The sequence below is a fragment of the Mesocricetus auratus genome, unplaced genomic scaffold (genome assembly GCF_017639785.1).
Source record: "Mesocricetus auratus isolate SY011 unplaced genomic scaffold, BCM_Maur_2.0 Super-Scaffold_100043, whole genome shotgun sequence".
In the NCBI taxonomy this organism is placed as follows: Eukaryota; Metazoa; Chordata; class Mammalia; order Rodentia; family Cricetidae; genus Mesocricetus; species Mesocricetus auratus.
Window position 1 is genome coordinate 6426049 of NW_024429220.1, and position 17753 is coordinate 6443801.

Below are 17753 nucleotides of genomic sequence, written 5' to 3' on the forward strand. Positions count from 1 at the left end.
GTGCAACTGTCTCCTTGGCAACCCCCTTCCAACCTTCTGGCATTATAGATCAGGAAGTGGGATTGCTAGTTCATGCAGATTGTATGTTAGTTATTTTCAGTTTTCAACAACCATTGCACCATTTTACCCACCAACGGCACGCAACAGTTCTGTTGTGCAGGGTTTTTTCCCTACATCTCATATTTTATGTCGTTTAAAAAAGTAATAATAGCCATAAAAAACCATAAAAATTTAGAAAAGCATCCATGGGTCGGGCGTGGTGACTGACACCCAGGGAGGCAAATCTCTAAGTTCCAAGGTCTAAAGAGAATACGGTACTTTTGGTTTGCGTGTTCCCAGGGTTCAGCGTTCTTTCGTGTGTTAGCTGGTATTTGTGTGTGTCCTTTAGAGGAATGATGATGGGCCAAGTTCTTTACCCATCTTTCTTTTTCCCCTGCCTTTCTAACTTTTCTCTCCTTCCCGCAAAAACCAGATTGTCTTCTTGTTCTTTGCATATCCTGGATACACATTCTCTTCAGATCTAGCCACGAGCGTCTGTGTCTGAACTGCCAGGCATTTTGCAAACACTGTTATTTATTGTCTTCCCAGTCTTGGGAGGTAAAGGCCAAATTAAAGTCTAGAAATTTAATAAGCTAACCCAGACTGCAGGCATTATTTACTAATGATTGAACCAAGATTTAAGCTCATCTACTGAACCAGGGTTGATCTTGGAAATTCCTGTTCCGGCACATAAAAAAAAAAAAAAAAAAAAAAAAAAAGGACCGGGCGCAGTCTGGGCCTGCGCACAACACAGGCTCCAGCTCCCAGGCACGCCGTAAAGAAGCGCAGGGGTCCTCTTCTACTTCCGGTGGGGAAGAGAAAGGGAAGACACCGCCGGAAGCGAGGAAGGTGCTGTGTAATCAGTGAGACCGTGAGGCGCTTGCGGCCCTTAAAATGCCCGATTACTTAGGCGCGGACCAGCGGAAAACCAAAGAGGATGAGAAGGACGACAAGCCCATCCGAGGTGAGAGGACGCGGGCCCCCAGCCGGGAGGGACCAGCGCGGGCCCCGCGGAGGCTCGGGCTTCGGCCGGGCACAGGCCCTGCCTCCTGGCTCTTCCTCGCTCCCTTCCAGCGCCGGGCGCGTCTCGGCAGTCCTGAAACGCCGGGGTCCAAAACCCGAGTCGGAAGAGATCAAGTCTCGCATCCTTGTCCCCAGATCCCTGCCAGTGCCCATTCCAGCCGGTTTACGTTTCTCTCTCTCTCTCTCTGTCTCTCTGTCTGTCTCTGTCTCTGTCTCTCTCTCTCTGTCTCTCTGTCTCTCTGTCTCTCTCTCTGTCTCTCTCTCTCTCTCTCTCTCTCTCTCTCTCTCTCTCTCTCTCTCTCTCTCTCTGTACATCCTGCTGTAGATCAGCAGCTTGCATTTAGAGATTTCGTGATAGCAAGTGCTTGCGTTTCTCTGGGCAGAGTGCCCCATGTTATGGCAGTACAATAACATTTAAATATTGATGGAGAATTGGAATGTTCCAGCCTACAAACGGTCGTGTCCTAAAACTTACCACATGGATGTTATAGGCTAAATTCTAGAAGCAGGGTTGTTAATTGTGCCAGAACTACCCCCCATAGAGACTAGACTTGACATTTTTCATTCTGTGTGTGAGATACGTTCAACAGTTTTGGATGTAGTTTCTTCTTTTCTAGTCTCAACTTCATGCTTCGTTTTCAACTTTTTTTTTCTTTAAACACAACTGTTTTTCAGTGTTTCGGTGTGCCATTGACCTGTCTTAACACCCTCTCCTTCACCATTTATGCCTCTTACCCAAAGAAAGCTTTTTTCCTAGTTGTTTTTTAATCTTTACTCATTCTGCCACTCCCCTTAAAAGTGTTTTACACCATTGAACATGTCAGAGGTACTCAGGACCTATTGGAAAGCGTTCTGAGAAAGTTTGTATTTCACCTATTTGTAGTAACCTATGTCTTTCTCTGGAGATGTTATTTTGCAAGATTAATAAGATTATTTTGGAGCACAAGTATGACTAAAGTGTGTCTTATATGATCTTTACAGAAACACTTGAAGGTAAAGCTCTCTGTGTGTTAGATGACAAAATTGATGCTAGAGAAATTAATAGTTTTCCTAAGGTAACCTGACAGACACATTTTATTGAAGTCTATCCCAGAGGTTGGTTCCGTGGCATCATTTTGAGTGTCCTGGTGATTTCATCTGTTCACATCTTCAGTGTCATTTCTCAAATATAATTCTCAGTTAACCCTCTTTTTTTCCCGTTCTCCAGTTTATAAAGGTTTATTGTGGGAGGGGCAGGCAGGGGAGGTGAGTCCCCGTAGCGTGGCTGGTGAGGGTTGTTTACTGTGGGAGGGGCAGGCGGGGGAGGTGAGTCCCCAGGGTTGCTCAGCTCCTCACTGACTGCTGTTGGTGCACCCCCACCTTCTTGGTGAACCTTAGCTCCAATTGTTCTTGGAGACCGGGAGAAACAGCATTCTGTAGCCACACACACCTCCTGGGTCACGTCTTCAAAGAAGTTGGTGTGCTTAGTTAGTGAGGCATACACCTGTGGCCTATGTTGAGGCCCATGGCTGCTGCCCTCCGTGGTAGCCAAGATTGGAAAGACAGGCTGGCTTGGAACCCAGCTGATTGATTGTTTTGACTTCATGTTGGCACTAAAACTGTGCTGTCTGATGTCTCTGCTTTCTGGATTGCCACATTGGGATGTGCTGGTGTTAAGGATTCACACTGGAGTTTATAGGACATGCGAGACTGTGACTTTATTGTGACAAAAGATACAAAGCAAAACCTCAAAGACAAAAGGGACAGTAGACATGAGGTAACATAAGATTACATAGATTCTCCTGACAGTCTGAACGACAAGTCAGAGAGAGTTGTTGGGGACCTGGTTTGTTTTTTCTGGAGGTTGGGTAGGGTACATAGGCAGGCTTTGCCTAGCACATAACGAAACCCTAGACTCTGAGAAGGAAAGCTGTGTTCTGTATGAACTGATGTTTGTACAAATAGTTTTGGCCCAGTTCTGGGATGATCAGAACTCTCCCCAAAGCCAAATGTTCAGACAGCAGCCAAAGGCCAGCTTGTAAGCAGGCTTCCAAAGGGTGGGAGTTCAGCCGGCTCTGCTAACTCTTCACATACATAGGAAGGTTGAGATGGAACTAGCTGTCTCTTTAGTTATTTCTGTACACTGAGGTTCCAGGTGCAAAGCCTTCGAATTATGTTTGATTCTTCTCTCCCTTGCCCTTGAATTTCATCTGCTGCCATGTGCTGCAGACTCTTACTCTCCAGACTTTTCTAGCCCTGCTTTTCTTTTCTTCTTTGTGTTAGATGCAGTGATAGGGAATGAACCTCCAGCCTCTTCATGCTAGGCCCAACTTAGTCTTTTTTTTTTTTTTTTTTTTTTTTTTTTTTGGTTTTTGGTTTTTGGTTTTTCGAGACAGGGTTTCTCTGTGGCTTTGGAGGCTGTCCTGGAACTCGCTTGGTAGTCCAGGCTGGTCTCGAACTCACAGAGATCCGCCTGCCTCTGCCTCCTGAGTGCTGGGATTAAAGGCGTGCGCCACCAACACCCGGCCCAACTTAGTCTTAAGATTTGCACCATTGTGAGGGTCTGGTGACCTTTCATTGACCTCATGGACTCCACTTTCTTCCTAAAGTACAATTTTGTTGGTTTGGGGATTCTTTTGGGTTTTTTTGTTTTTGTTTGTTTTTCATTTTTCTGGCTAGCAGTTTTTTAATGTTAAGATGTGCTGTGGTCCTTACAAACTCATCCTGGCACTCATGGACTGCCTTCCCAGTACCCTAAATCTCCATTACTCAAGCTCTGTTATCCCCTAACAAGAACACTTCTTTATCAAAATATTGTGTCAGCCCCTAGAGTTGATTTTGATATTCATAAAAAATATGTTCTGTATAGTCTTTGCAAATGATGAATCAACAAATACTGAACCACTGCTTGTAGAAGGAAAAAATTCTTACACACACACATCTTACTAGATTCTAATGTTATGTTCTAGATATGACTGACCTGGTACGTGTTTATTCTTTATTTTACAGAAGTGATGTTATTTGCATAAGGCTGTCCCATTAACAGAGTCCAGAATTGGGGATCATTTCTGTTGAACTGGTGACTGAGTTTCTTAGACTACACTACCTTGTCTCCTACCTGTCATCACCTGTGTGACAGGCAAGAGGGCTCTCTGTTCATGCCCTTGAATGCCCATAGGAGCATGTGCCTGCTGAGTTGAGAATGGTGGTTAAATTTGGTTACTAGGCAAACTCACAGTGCACAATGTACCATTAAAGAAGTATAGATTGTACCATTTACAGGTAGACTACAAATTATTTGTCATACCAGATAACCACTGGTAACATTTAGGTAATCACTGTCTAAGACTCCTCATCATATTTTTTAAAAAGATTTTTCTGTATAAAGACAAAGTATATGCATATTCAATGTTTTTTAATCTGGTTGCTTGACTTAATAATACTTGAATAGCTTTCTATAAGAACTTTTCATTTTGCATTTCTTTCTGTTTGTTTGTTTTTTAATTTGGGTATCTCTGAGTTGCCCTGGCTTTCCTGGAACTCTAAACCAGGCTGAGTTGCCCTGGCTTTCCTGGAACTCTAAACCAGGCTGGCCTTGAACTTAGATATCCACCTGCCTCTGCTGGGATTAAAGGTGTACACCACACCGACTGTCTGGCTGCCTTGTATTTCATTGTACAAATATAGCGTGATTATTTAACTCAGTTGTATAATGTGCATGTTTTATATGTACAGCGCATAAGGTATATGAAATAGTCGAGTGTGTAATACTAGTAGTTACTCAGTTTTTAGAACTCAGTTAAACCCCTCTGCTTTGAACAGAAAGGTTGACCAGCTGCCCCACTCATGTCATATCTCGTTTCTGTTTTGTCTTAGCTCTGGATGAGGGGGACATCGCCTTATTGAAAACTTACGTAAGTCTTTATGTTTTGTGCTTAAAGATCGTTTTTATTTTGTCTTTCTAAACTGGTCATAGACTTGATACTGATTAAGAAGACAACAGAGAGTCTGTATGTGTGCAGCATGCTTAAACTTACTCCTGGTCCTTATACAACCTCTAACAGTGAGTGGTATCTATTTGACATGACTCATATCAATGTTTGCTGTATTTAACATGTGTGTGACAAAGTTAGATTTGGAATGGGAAATTTAAGTGCATAGAAATAGCTACTTTTCAGCTAGGTATGGCGACTCACACGTCTCGCCCAGCACTCAGGATTGCCATAAGCGGGAGGTCAGCCGGGTGCAGGTCAGCTCCAGGTCAGAAAATGCAGTTCTTCCTCCCGGGCTAACACAGTAAGGCCAGCAAGATTGTTACTGCTACACTTGTGTCTGATGTTTAATAAGCCGTGGTATTCGGATGTTCTAATTAGACTGATCTCTGTCACGCAGGGTCAGAGTACTTACTCTAGGCAGATCAAGCAGGTTGAGGATGACATCCAACAACTTCTCAAAAAAATTAATGAGCTCACTGGTATGTATTTATTCCTACTTATTTCCTTTAAATGAGTTGATGATTGTGCTAAAATTTTTAAATATAAATTTGAAGTAAAATCATGAGTTATCAACTTTTTTTTTAAACCCCTAAGAAATTTGACCTCATTTAACGCTCTATTTTACTATATGCTTTTTTACAACTGTGTTTAATCCTTATGCAATTAAGTAACATCCTTTATACAAGTAATATTTCTGCTGGTCAAAGTCTAGTTCAGTAAACTCTGATATATCGAAGTCTTATATTGAATAAAAACATGATTTTATCCAGTATGGCTATTACCTAGTTGTTGGCACTTGGGAATTTAAATAGTGAAGTCTTACGTTATAAAAAAAACAAAAAGTCAAGTAAGCATTACATTTTTGGTTTTACTTGCTTTAGGGCAGTGGTTGGGGGCAGGGGCTGTAGGGTAATTGCTCTGTCTGGAGGCATTAGGCAGTGCCAGGGGCAGTCTGATCCCGTGATATGCACAAACGTAGTACTGGTCATATGTAGTACCTAGAAGCCAGGGATGCTGCTCGGCATCCTACACAGTGTACAGGACAGTCCCTGGAAAAGGAGTTATTCAATATAGAATGCCAGTGGTGCCAGGGTTGAGAGTTAGCTTGGGGTGATGACTTTCGTCGTCTTTGTCTTTGTAGGTATTAAAGAGTCTGACACTGGCCTGGCCCCCCCAGCCCTCTGGGATCTGGCTGCAGATAAACAGACACTTCAGAGTGAACAGCCGCTACAGGTTGCAAGGTATGCTCTGTGCTCTGTGGGACTGTATTTCCAAGCACATCTTATAGAGTTTGCGGCTAATACTGTAGTTTCACATTTCATAAATAAAGCTTTCTATATCTGGGGTTAAAATTCTGTGCTGTAAGTAATTATTAAGAATACTCAAAGTACGGACCACAGTATAAAAACCCAAGTTCTTGTGCGTAGTGATCCTTCTGTCTATGCAAATAAGTAAATCTGGAGGACTTAAAAATACTACATTTGCCAGGTGTTGGTGGCGCGTGCCTTTAATCCCAGCACTCGGCAGGCAGAGGCAGGCGGATCTCAGCCTGATCTATGGAGCGAGTTCCAGGGCAGCCTCTAAAACAATACAGAGAAACCCTGTCAAAAAACAAATGTGTGTGTGTGCACGCGCCCACATGAGCACAACATGGGTGTGGGGGTCAGAAGACAACTTTTGGGAGTCCTGTTTTGTGGGTCCCAGGGAGCAAACTCAGGACATCAGGATTGGTGGCAAGCCCCTTTACCTGCTGAGCTATCTTACCAGCCCCTTGAGGTTTTTATTAAAGACATAACTACACTGTTTGGAAATTTTGTATTGCTTTTAGTATAGGTATATGTCTTTATTCCCTTTTAATTTTTAAAGAAAATATGTTCATTTCACAGATGTAAGCTGTTGAAGGTCCTTTTAAAAAGATTTATTAATTTCCTGTGTGTTATTTATTATGTATATAGTGTTCTGTCTGCATGTATCGCTGCAGGCCAGAAGAGGGCACCAGATCTCTTTATAGATGGTTGTGAGCCATCATATGGTTGCTGGGAATTGAACTCAGGACCTCTGGAAAACCAGCTAGTGTTCTTAACCACTCTGCCATCTCTCCAGCCCCTGTTGAAGATCCTTATTCAGCCATTCTTGAAATCAAAGTTTTTGTATATATACTTTTCTTCTTTTAGAAATAGGATCTCACTCTAGCCTAGGCTAGTCTCAGACTTATAGTGATCCTCCTGCCTCTGTCTCCTAAGTGTGTGATTACAGGTGTGGGAAAACAAACTCAGCCTACTTTTTAAACCGTGGACTAGCCAGCAGACTAGCCAGACATAGTGGTAGCACATGGTGGTCCCCACCTACAATCCTAGCACTTAGGAGGCTGTATCAGGAGCTCATCACATGTTTGATGCCAGCCTCAGCTATATATTAAAACCATGTCTCAAACCAAAAACCAAATGAACAAATCCACCGTGTTTCCTCCCTGCCCCCCATGATTAAAAATACCAAATCTGCCTCTGTGTCTATGGAGCAGCAGGTGTGTCAGCTAAGGTAATAATATACTTAATTCTCCCTGAGAAGACCGAGTGAGACTGTTTTCTATTTCTCTACGTTCGTTAGCTTATGCAGTAGCTATTTAATATGAATTACATGTTCTATTTTCTTTATTAGATACTTTGACACACGGTATTATCTACTTTTACCAGATCTCTCAGAGAGTAAATACTTTCAAATTTAAAATAACAACAAAAATGGATTTAAATTGTGAACCCAGGAGAAAATGAAAACACATAATTACTGAATTTGATATAAGACACGCAAGCGGCTATATTCTTAAAGGGAAAAGGAAAAGGAAAGTCACCTAAGATGTAAAAGTGTCCCTGATAATAAAGGGACATGAAGAGGAAAGTCACACTTGGGAACCACTAATGAAACTTGGGTTTTGTTTTTCTGGGGAAGGTTGTCATCTGACGCGTGTGTGGCTCAGGTAAGGTTGAGTGGCCCTTGGGGTTGAGCCCGGAAGGATCTTGAGCAGTGGCCAAGTTTCTGCAGTTCTGGTCTACACTTGCTCATGTTACACGGCATGGCTCTGGAAGGAACTCACTTGAGCTCACTGCTGGTGGCTTAGGTTCCTTACGCTCATGAAGCCTTTTCCTGTGCTAGGTGTACAAAGATAATCAATGCTGATTCAGAGGACCCCAAATACATTATCAATGTGAAGCAGTTTGCCAAGTTTGTGGTGGATCTCAGCGATCAGGTGGCTCCTACTGACATTGAAGAAGGGATGAGAGTTGGGTAAGTTCACACTGCGGCTTCGTTGTGAATGTGGAAACAGTGCCATGCAGTGTGAAGGGTGGTTGGTACAACTCATGATCTCCCCTCGCTTCGAGCTCCCTGACATCCCCCACAGCGCAGCCTTCCCAATCCCACATGCAGCTATAGGGAGGCCATCCTTGCCTGAGAGCAATTAGTGAGGATTGACTCGGTGTCTAGAGAACACATAACTTTGCTCTATAGCTTTCTTTTCTTCCTAACCTCTGGGACTATTCTCTTTGTTACCTACAATGTGATTTAAAGATAAACACTACCACAAGTCCTCAGAATACTTAAAGAGCATCTATTCTGTTATTTTTACTTCCTTAGTGTGGACAGAAATAAATACCAAATTCACATTCCACTACCTCCTAAGATTGACCCAACAGTTACCATGATGCAGGTAAGAAACTTGGGGAAAGGGACTGATGTACTTTAATATAATTGACAGCCAGGCATGGGGGCTCATATCTGTAATCCCAGCATTTAAGAGGCTTAGGCACAAAGATTGCCACAAATTTAAGCCAACCTGGGCTATAGAGTAAGTTGAAGGCTAGCCTGGGCCACAGGGTAAAAGTCTATCTCATAAAAACAAAGAAAACCCCAAAACAAAGGGGGAAAAAAAACAGTTGCATCTCTTCCAAAAAATGTAAAGCTTTTAAGCAGCTAATGCGTTATACACCAAAAAAATTACCAAAAATTCAGAAGTCTTTATCCGTATTGTCACTTATTAATGTCAGAATATGTAGCTCAACAAATAGTTCTAGGACATTGAAGTTAATTAATGTGTAGCCAATAGTTTTGACTCCCTTCTTATGAGCATTCTTGTTACAGACTGTTTTAGGATATTACGTATCCTGTAGAGGGTCTGTCTGCTACTTCCAAACTTACAAGTGTGATGTGTGATCTTTCTTAGGTGGAGGAAAAACCTGACGTCACGTACAGTGACGTTGGTGGCTGCAAGGAACAGATAGAGAAACTGAGAGAAGTTGTTGAAACCCCTCTACTCCATGTAAGTAGCTGAGCGCCTCATTTAAACACCTTTACGTAATAAGCTACTGTACAGTGAGCATTAGCGTTGCGTGTGTGCTATAGCTTTTGAATGTTTTGTTTTTTTCATGAAAACTTTTGGTAGCATGGAGTTGTAGAGTGATGGTTAAATTTCAGAAGAGAGCAAACAAGAATTGTGTGACCAGGTGTATTTAAAAGACAGATCTGCTGTTTAGATTGATAAAGGAAATTAGGAGTGTAGCCTGTTAACTATATTATTATTATAGAAGAAACTAGTTTTTCCAGTGACATCAAGAGAAAACAGTTAAACCTTGGAGGATAATGAAACACACAGTATCAGATAATTGATATTTTTTAAGCACTGTAATTATTTAAAGTGAAATGCTATTTTTTATTTTTATTATGCAAAAGTGGTAAGTGTAAAATTTGTGTCTCTGTCACAGCCAGAGAGATTTGTTAACCTTGGGATCGAGCCTCCGAAGGGTGTGCTGCTGTTTGGTCCCCCTGGCACAGGCAAGACACTCTGTGCTAGGGCAGTTGCTAATAGAACTGATGCTTGCTTCATTCGAGTTATTGGGTCTGAGCTCGTACAGAAATACGTCGGTGAGGTAAAGTGAATTTGTCAAAACTAAAGCATTCATTGCTCTGTGATAGATGCATAAGATTGAAATAATTCCAAATAAACTACCATTCAAAATTCAAATGTTTCCTCCCCAGAAGAATGGTGTTTAGTGCGGTTTTGATGTATGAGGTAAAAACCCCAGAAGTACTGGCTAAATGAGATTTTTATTTCAGGGACAGTAGAAAACATGGATTGTCTTTGTGTGTGGGCATAGCTGGGTACACACACACACACACACACACACACACATATATACACACACACATACACACACACACTCACACACATACACACACACACTCACACACACACACACACACAGCTAAGTACGTGTGTTTAGGTTAAAGTCTAGGTTGTATATATTATACCTAAAACATATGTTTAGTATACTTAAGGATTACCAAAAGGGCTACATGACTTACTATTTTAGTTTTAATATAATCAAACTCAGTGATCAGTAATTTCAAGTGACAGATCAAATACTTGTATTTCCTCAAGTTTTGCTTATCTTACTTCATTTAAGAATGTTAAGTATATCTCTGTGAGTTTGGAGACCAGCCTGGTCTGCAAATCATTTCTGCTCTTAAACCTTAGTGCTATTTAATACCTAGAGGGTCTTGAAAATTGTGTAATATTGTGTTGAGGCTAACAAGATTAATTTGATAATGTAGGTAGCAATCTTCAGTCTTTTAGAAGAAGCTTTAGGTGGCAACGGTTAGAAAAGTGTTGAAAACTGTGTAGCATAGTTTATTGATTGTACTTTAGAAGACTTCAAAATCAACTCTATAATAATGAATTGAATTTTCTCATTAGGGGGCTCGAATGGTTCGTGAGCTTTTTGAAATGGCCAGAACAAAAAAAGCCTGCCTTATTTTCTTTGATGAAATTGATGCCATTGGAGGTATGAATGATATTTTATTGATTTAGTTTTTATTATGTGTGTGCCTGTGTGTGTGTGCAGTGCTGTAATGTCTTATTTGGTGTTTCTCTTGCTGTGAAGAGACACCATGGCCACAGCAGCTCTGAGAAAGGAAACCATTGAATTGGGGCTGCCTCAGTTGAGAGGTGTCGTCGGTTATTGTCATGGTGGGAAGTGGCGGCACGCAGGCAGACACAGGGCTGGAGACGGAGCTGAGAGGCTACATCTGGATTGACAGGCAGCAGGAAGAGCGCTGGGACACTGACACTGAGCATCTAAGACCTCAAAGCCCATCCCCAGGGGCACACGTCTCCAGTAATCCCCACCTACTCCAACAAGGCCCTCCTTCCCAATCGTGCCAGTTCCTATGAGCTTTGGGGCCGCTTGCATTCAAACCACCAAATATGGTTAAAACACAACCTGTAGGCTTAGTTCTCTCCTTCCACCATGTGATCCCAGGGATCGCATTCAGATTGATAGGCTTGTTAGCGGTCACCTTTGCCCCCTGAGCCACCCCACCGTCCCTCAATGATGCTTTAAAGAATTAGTGTAGGATTGCATTTCATAAAAGATTTAACTCCAAATTAGAACTCTGGTACATCAGAGCCACAAATTTAAGCAACAGTATGGCTATGAAGGAAATATACTGTATGGTATTGATAGCTTGTGTTTGTGCTAGTCATTCTATTGTGGGTATAAATTTCCATACTTTGAACAAGTCATAGGTTGAAATGATACATCATCTCTTATTGTGATACGGCACTGGACGGTAACAGAAATGGTGGTATTTTATCTTTGTTTATATAGAATAATAATATTAGGTTCACAAATTTGATATAATACAGTGTTAGCCATGTGACCTACTCTTTATTTTAACTAACACTGAAGCCTCAGTTTACTCAACTCCACAGAAGGAATGATAATTCCTGCCTTGCTTGTTTTGTGGATCTTTTGCAGGGTTAGGCTAAAATGTGATAGACTGTGAAAACATTGGACTGTCCTGAGGTGTCAGCTGTGGCTTAAACTACTAATCCTTAGTAGCTGCAGATACGCCTATTGCTGTCTTCAGCTTCTCTTCCGGCCAGCAGCGTGCTGCTCCAGCGTGTGCATACATGGTGTTTCCTCTGTTAACGTCTCTACTGTTGAACGTCTAAGTTGCCTCCTTAATTTAGCTCTTTGATGCTGCAATGAACATTGATGTGCAGGTGTCTGTGATATGTTTGCAGTCTCTGGGTAAATACCCAGGAGCGCTGTAGCTGGGTCGCATGGAAGATTTATTGTTCGTTTTTTGTTTTTTGTTTTTGTTTTGTTTTTTGAGAAATTTTAATAGTGACTAAACTAGTTTACAGTCTCACCAGCAGCATATAAGGGATTCTTTTTGTCTACACCCTCCGGAAACTGTTAACTTGTTTTTCTTTCTTTTCCTCAAACAGGTGTGTGTGTGTGTGTGTGTGTGTGTGTGTGTGTGTGTGTGTGTGCGCGCGCACGCGTGCCCTGGCATAGATGTGGAGTTTAAAGGGCAGCTTGCCAGAGTCAGTTACTTCTTTTCCTGTGGGCTCTGGGTATTGAATGCAGGGCAAGGAGCTTGGTGACATCTTGCTGACCCATTATTCTCTTAACGAATAGCATTGTGACTGGAATAAGGTAGATTCTCAATGTAGGGGCTTTGTTTGATATTTTACTGTGTATGAATGCTTTGCCTACATATATGTATGTGTACCATGTGTGTGCCCAGTACTTGCAGAGCCCAGAAGAAGGTGTGAGATCCCCTGAAACTGGCATTAAAGGCAGTCATAAATCACTGCTTGGGTGCTGGGATCGGAACCCAGGTTTTCTGTAAGAGAACAAGTGCTCTTAGCCAACTTTCCAGCCCCTCAGTGTAGTTTTGATCTGTTGCCTGGTGTGACCACTAAAGTGGACTCTTTCATGTGCCTGTGTGACCACTAAAGTGGACTCTGTCATATGCCTGGTGTGGTGTGACACTAAAGTGGACTCTGTCATATGCCTGGTGTGACCGCTAAAGTGGACTCTGTCATATGCCTGCTGAGCATTTGTAATCCTCCTCCAAAGAACTGTCTCTCACACTCAGTTCACTGACGCATTCATTGATTGTTTTTAATGTCCTGGTTAGTATTTCGAGTTCTTTGTATGTTCTACACATAAATTCTCTGTCAGATGTATAGCTTGCAAAGATTTTCCCCTATCCTACAGACTGTCTCTTCATTCAGCTAACTATTTGCTATGCAGAACCGTTTTAATTTCATGAGGTCTCACTTGTCAGCTACTGGCCTTCAGTGACGCTTGCTCCTGATATTTGTTTATTTGTTTACTCACTTATCTATCTATTCGTGTGCTTGTTTATTTCCATCCTTTTATCCTAATCCAGTGTCTGTCTTTGCTGGTGAGTTGTGCTTCTTGGCAGCAACAAATAAGTGGATTCTACTTTCAATCCGGTCTTCTAATCTTTGTCTTTTGATGGGGAATTAGTGTTTAAGGGTGCAATGCACTTTGTGTAGCCCACATGTGTGTGCAGACCAAAGAGTGACATTGTTTTCTTCAGTTGCTTTCCCCCCGTCTTTGGGGACAAGGCCTCTCACTGAATCAGAGCTCACCGGTTTGGCTAGGCTGGCTGACCAGTACGCTTCAAGAATCTTCCTGTCTCCGCCTCCCCAGCACTGGGATCGCAGGTAGACACTTCTGTGCCCCAGTTTTTATACATGTGCCGGAGAAACAGGTCCTCACGCCTGCATAGCGAGCGCTTTGCCACCTCAGCCACTTCCAGTCATGTTGCTGCTTTTGTTGTGTTTGATGTTTTCTCAGCACTTGCTTGCGTGACTGCTGTCCCAACATGGTTTTTTCCTGTAGCCTCTTAGATGTACTTGTTCCTCTGAGGAACTGAGTTAGTGGTGGTAAATTCTTTACGATTGCTTTCATCATGGAAAGGTTCTTCAGTCATCATCGTTGTCAGTAATGTCTCTGTTATTATTGAGTTAAAGCTATTGTCAACAGATAATGCAGAATTGATCCATCTCTTAGGCCACAGAGACCCTGAAAACCAGACCAAGTTGCATACTTTGAGAATAGAAAATGAAAAAATGCGAAAGAAAAGAGTGAATGAGGCAAGGAATATAGGCAAGAACAGAGGCAGACTGGCTTGCTTGACGTTGGGATTGAATAAGGAGAAATGCGTGTGAGGAGATACAGGAGACAGAGAGTGTGAGCATAGTCACACTCACAGATCCAATTGAATGTCTCGGTGCTCCTAGAGTGAGCATGAATGCTAAGACCTGAGTCCAGTGCAGATAGAGGACATGAAAACTAGGTTCAGAGTCTTGGTCACCTGACTTAGCTGTGGGGGCTCCTCAGTGATGGCAGAGCTAGTCTTTCCTATTCTAGATATTAGGTTGCAGATGCTGTTCCAGTCTTCTGGTCAGGTTTCAGCATATGGTCTTAGAGGGTCACTTTCTGAGTTTTCCAAAAGTGTGGTCCAGGGGCTCCTGGGCTGCCAAGCCACCAATATAGCAGAAGTCTTTTTCAGGTGGTGTCTTGCTTCTGTCCGTTGCCTTGTGCTAACCAGCCAGTGCTGAGGAAGCTGCTAAGGCTGTTGCTGCCTGGCGTGGCCTTTTTTCTAGTGTTGAGTGTGATAGTGTGGGTGTGTGCATGTGAGTGCAGGGTCTGCATGGCCGGAAGAGGGTGTCAGGCTGCCCTGGAGCTGAAGTGACAGAGTGCTACGAAACCGCCTCGAGTCCTTCTCCAAGAGCAGAGTGTCCCTGAGTCACCTCTCCAGCCCATCCCCTTTACCTAATGTTGTGTGTAAGTGCATGTCTTGAATATAGGGATGTCATGCGTGTGTGCATGTGTGTGAGCGTGCCGGCAGAGGTCAGGAGAGTTTGTTAGATGCTTTGGAACTAGAGTTGTGGGCAGTCTGTAAGATTTGGGGAATAGAATTGGGGTCCTCTCTGTAAGACCAGCAAGCACTTTTAACTACTGAGCCATCTCTGTTCTCCTAATACACTTTGGATAGCTGTTTTCCAGCCTTCCCCAGATTATTATTGCCTGGAGACTCTAGCTGAGGTAATAGCTACCATCTTGAAGCGCTCCCTGAAGGGGACCCACACAAAGCTGGGGCTTCCTTCCAGAGCCAGGATTAGGCGCAAACCACACCCAATCATCTGTTTTCACATAGAGATCCTTTATTAACCAGGAAGAAAAGTTAAAGTGGCGCTTTCTGACTCAGACAGAAAGCAACAGCAAATGACCTTGCAGGAGCGCTTTTAAGGGTAGGGAAAGGGGAGGTCTGTGTTAGAATGGGCTAGGGTGTGGTGGTAAAGGAGACAGAGAAGGGACATGAGACTGTCTCTGGGTAGAGAGGAGAGATTGAGGCACATAGGCAGATGGCCCTTTATACAGGTAAAGGGGACCCCTTGCTAGGATGAGGTATTTACACTTAATTGGGCGTGTTAATTTTGTGAGCCAAAGGAGGCTTCTGGTTGCTGGACCTTGGTAGTTAGTCTCAGCAGAAGGAAATGGCCAAATAAAGGACAGACCTTGATGTCTAGCTTTAGGAATGTCATTTAAGGGTTCTTAGCAGGGACAGGGAATAGAGAGAAGGGCAAGGCCTGCCAGAGCCACGTGTTCGGATGGGCTAGTGTCCCTCACTCCCTGCAGAAGAGCTCTTAATTAATTTGCAGGCAAGATGTCCCTAAGGAGTAACTTCAAAGATGCTTTAAAGAAAACTGTTAAGTATGGTAAATTCTTTCTAAAGTAAAGATTTGTTCAGGCAAAATTCCATCACTAGGAAGGAGAAATGGGCACAAAATCTCATCCCTAACCAAGAAACTATTTGTAATGGATACTTGCTGGAAAAGAAAAAATCAGTATTCCCTAATGGAGTGTCTCCAGGTATATCAGCTGCATTCCAAGACAGGCCCTAGTCCAGGAGTACTTGGCCAACATGTGTGGCTTGTGTTTTGTTTTATTTTGTTATATTCGCCTCTTGGTTTCATAACTTGAGAGTAGGTGTGTACTTGGCTGCGGCGGAGGCTGTGAGCACCTTGAGGTCCTGAGTAGAGCTGCTCACCTGGGCTGTCTTCTCAGGGGCTCGGTTCGATGACGGTGCCGGGGGTGACAATGAAGTGCAGAGGACCATGTTGGAGCTGATCAACCAGCTGGACGGCTTTGATCCTCGCGGCAACATCAAAGTCCTGATGGCCACTAACCGGCCCGATACTCTGGACCCAGCGCTCATGAGGCCAGGGAGACTGGACAGAAAGATTGAGTTTAGCTTACCTGACTTAGAGGTAAAAAAGAAGTTCATTTTAGAAAAACGATTCTTGCAGTTTTCTCTTTCTGTGATGTATTTTCACCTTAATGTATGTGAATTCCTTCTTTTTTAGGGTCGGACTCACATCTTTAAGATTCACGCTCGCTCAATGAGTGTTGAAAGAGACATTAGGTTTGAACTGCTGGCCCGACTGTGTCCAAACAGCACTGGTAAGTGCTGGTCTTATTGTTTGCCAGTCAGTGTTCTGGGTACTGTAATTAAACCATTGTGTTTTCTTTGTTGGGCAGGGGCGGAAATTAGAAGTGTATGTACAGAAGCCGGGATGTTTGCAATACGAGCACGGCGGAAGATTGCTACAGAGAAGGACTTCCTGGAAGCCGTAAATAAGGTCATCAAGTCTTACGCCAAATTCAGCGCTACTCCTCGCTATATGACATACAATTGAGCCCCAGAAGCTTCGAGAACTTCTTGCACCTGGGTAACTTGTTCCCACCTCACAAAAATAAAAGATTTAACAATTCCTAAGTGCTTCCGGACTCCTGTTTCCTGTGGAGCAGTGTCAGTCAGAACGCGGTGCCAGGGCACTGTTGACAGACAGGCTTTGGTCCATGTCATCTGAAGGACTAATGCATAAGTGCTTCTCAGCCCACCAGAAACTCTGGCTCTGCTTGTGCTGGCTGGTGTGTTAACTCCATTGTCTCTTTCGCTGTAGATCCTCATTAGACGCAGAAAGTCCAAGCGTGTTAAGCTTTTGAACTCTCCAGCCATGATCAAAGTAGTCTATATAGGTACAAGATGATGGTTTCACCCATTTGTAAGGGTTTTGTGTAGTAAGGTTTTGACGAAATTGTTTTGTTTTGTTTCTTTCTTTGATGGTACTGAATACTGGTTTTTGAATGGTAGGCAAACACTACCACTGAACTATATGCCCCAGCTTGGACCAAATGTTTTTAAAGTGAAAGAAGCATTCCACTACCATATGACCAGTTTCAAACCAGTCAAGAACAGGTGATTTTAATGAAGGGTGAAATGATAGCAGGTAAAGGTGTTAAAATAAGGATTTAGGAAATCCAGAACTGGGGTAAATTAATAGAAAGATATTTTTTAGTGGTTGAGAGTTGATAAAACTGATTAAACTTCTCATCTGTGGAGAGTTATTTTTACTTATTTATTTTGAAACAGTAACTATGAACCCTAGCTATTTGGAACTCATTGTGTAGATCAGGCTGGTCTTGAACTCAGATCTGCCTGCCTCTATGCCTCCTGAGTGCTGAGATTAAAGATCTGCACCTCCAGGCCTGACGCTGGGTTACTTTTAAAACAAAGTTATGTCAGAATCCTTAGCCTGGCGGTAGTGGTGCACACCTTAACCCCAGCACTTGGGAGGCAGAGGCAGGTGGATCTCTGTGAGTTCAAGACCAGCCTGGTCTACAAGAGCTAGTTCCAGGACAACCTCCAAAGCCACAGAGAAACCCTGTCTGGAAAAACAAAAACAAACAAAAAAAACAAAGCAAGTCTCTTTAAAATGACTTCTTGTATAACTCCCAGCAAGTCATTTGTGTGTGTGCAGGTGCACGTGTG

The 17753-nt window shown here is 42.9% G+C and overlaps 1 protein-coding gene across 1 annotated transcript; it reads left to right on the top strand.

The window, feature by feature from the left end:
- Nucleotides 1-840: 840 nt before the first annotated feature.
- On the top strand, nucleotides 841-16692 carry Psmc2 (proteasome 26S subunit, ATPase 2). Its single transcript, XM_040735210.1, has 12 exons — nucleotides 841-1003; nucleotides 4918-4955; nucleotides 5434-5515; nucleotides 6178-6277; nucleotides 8187-8318; nucleotides 8667-8739; nucleotides 9253-9348; nucleotides 9791-9955; nucleotides 10783-10870; nucleotides 15986-16188; nucleotides 16285-16381; nucleotides 16460-16692. The coding sequence occupies exons 1-12, from the start codon at nucleotides 934-936 to the stop codon at nucleotides 16615-16617; spliced, it is 1302 nt and encodes a 433-aa protein (XP_040591144.1). The 5' UTR covers nucleotides 841-933; the 3' UTR covers nucleotides 16618-16692.
- Nucleotides 16693-17753: the final 1061 nt, after the last annotated feature.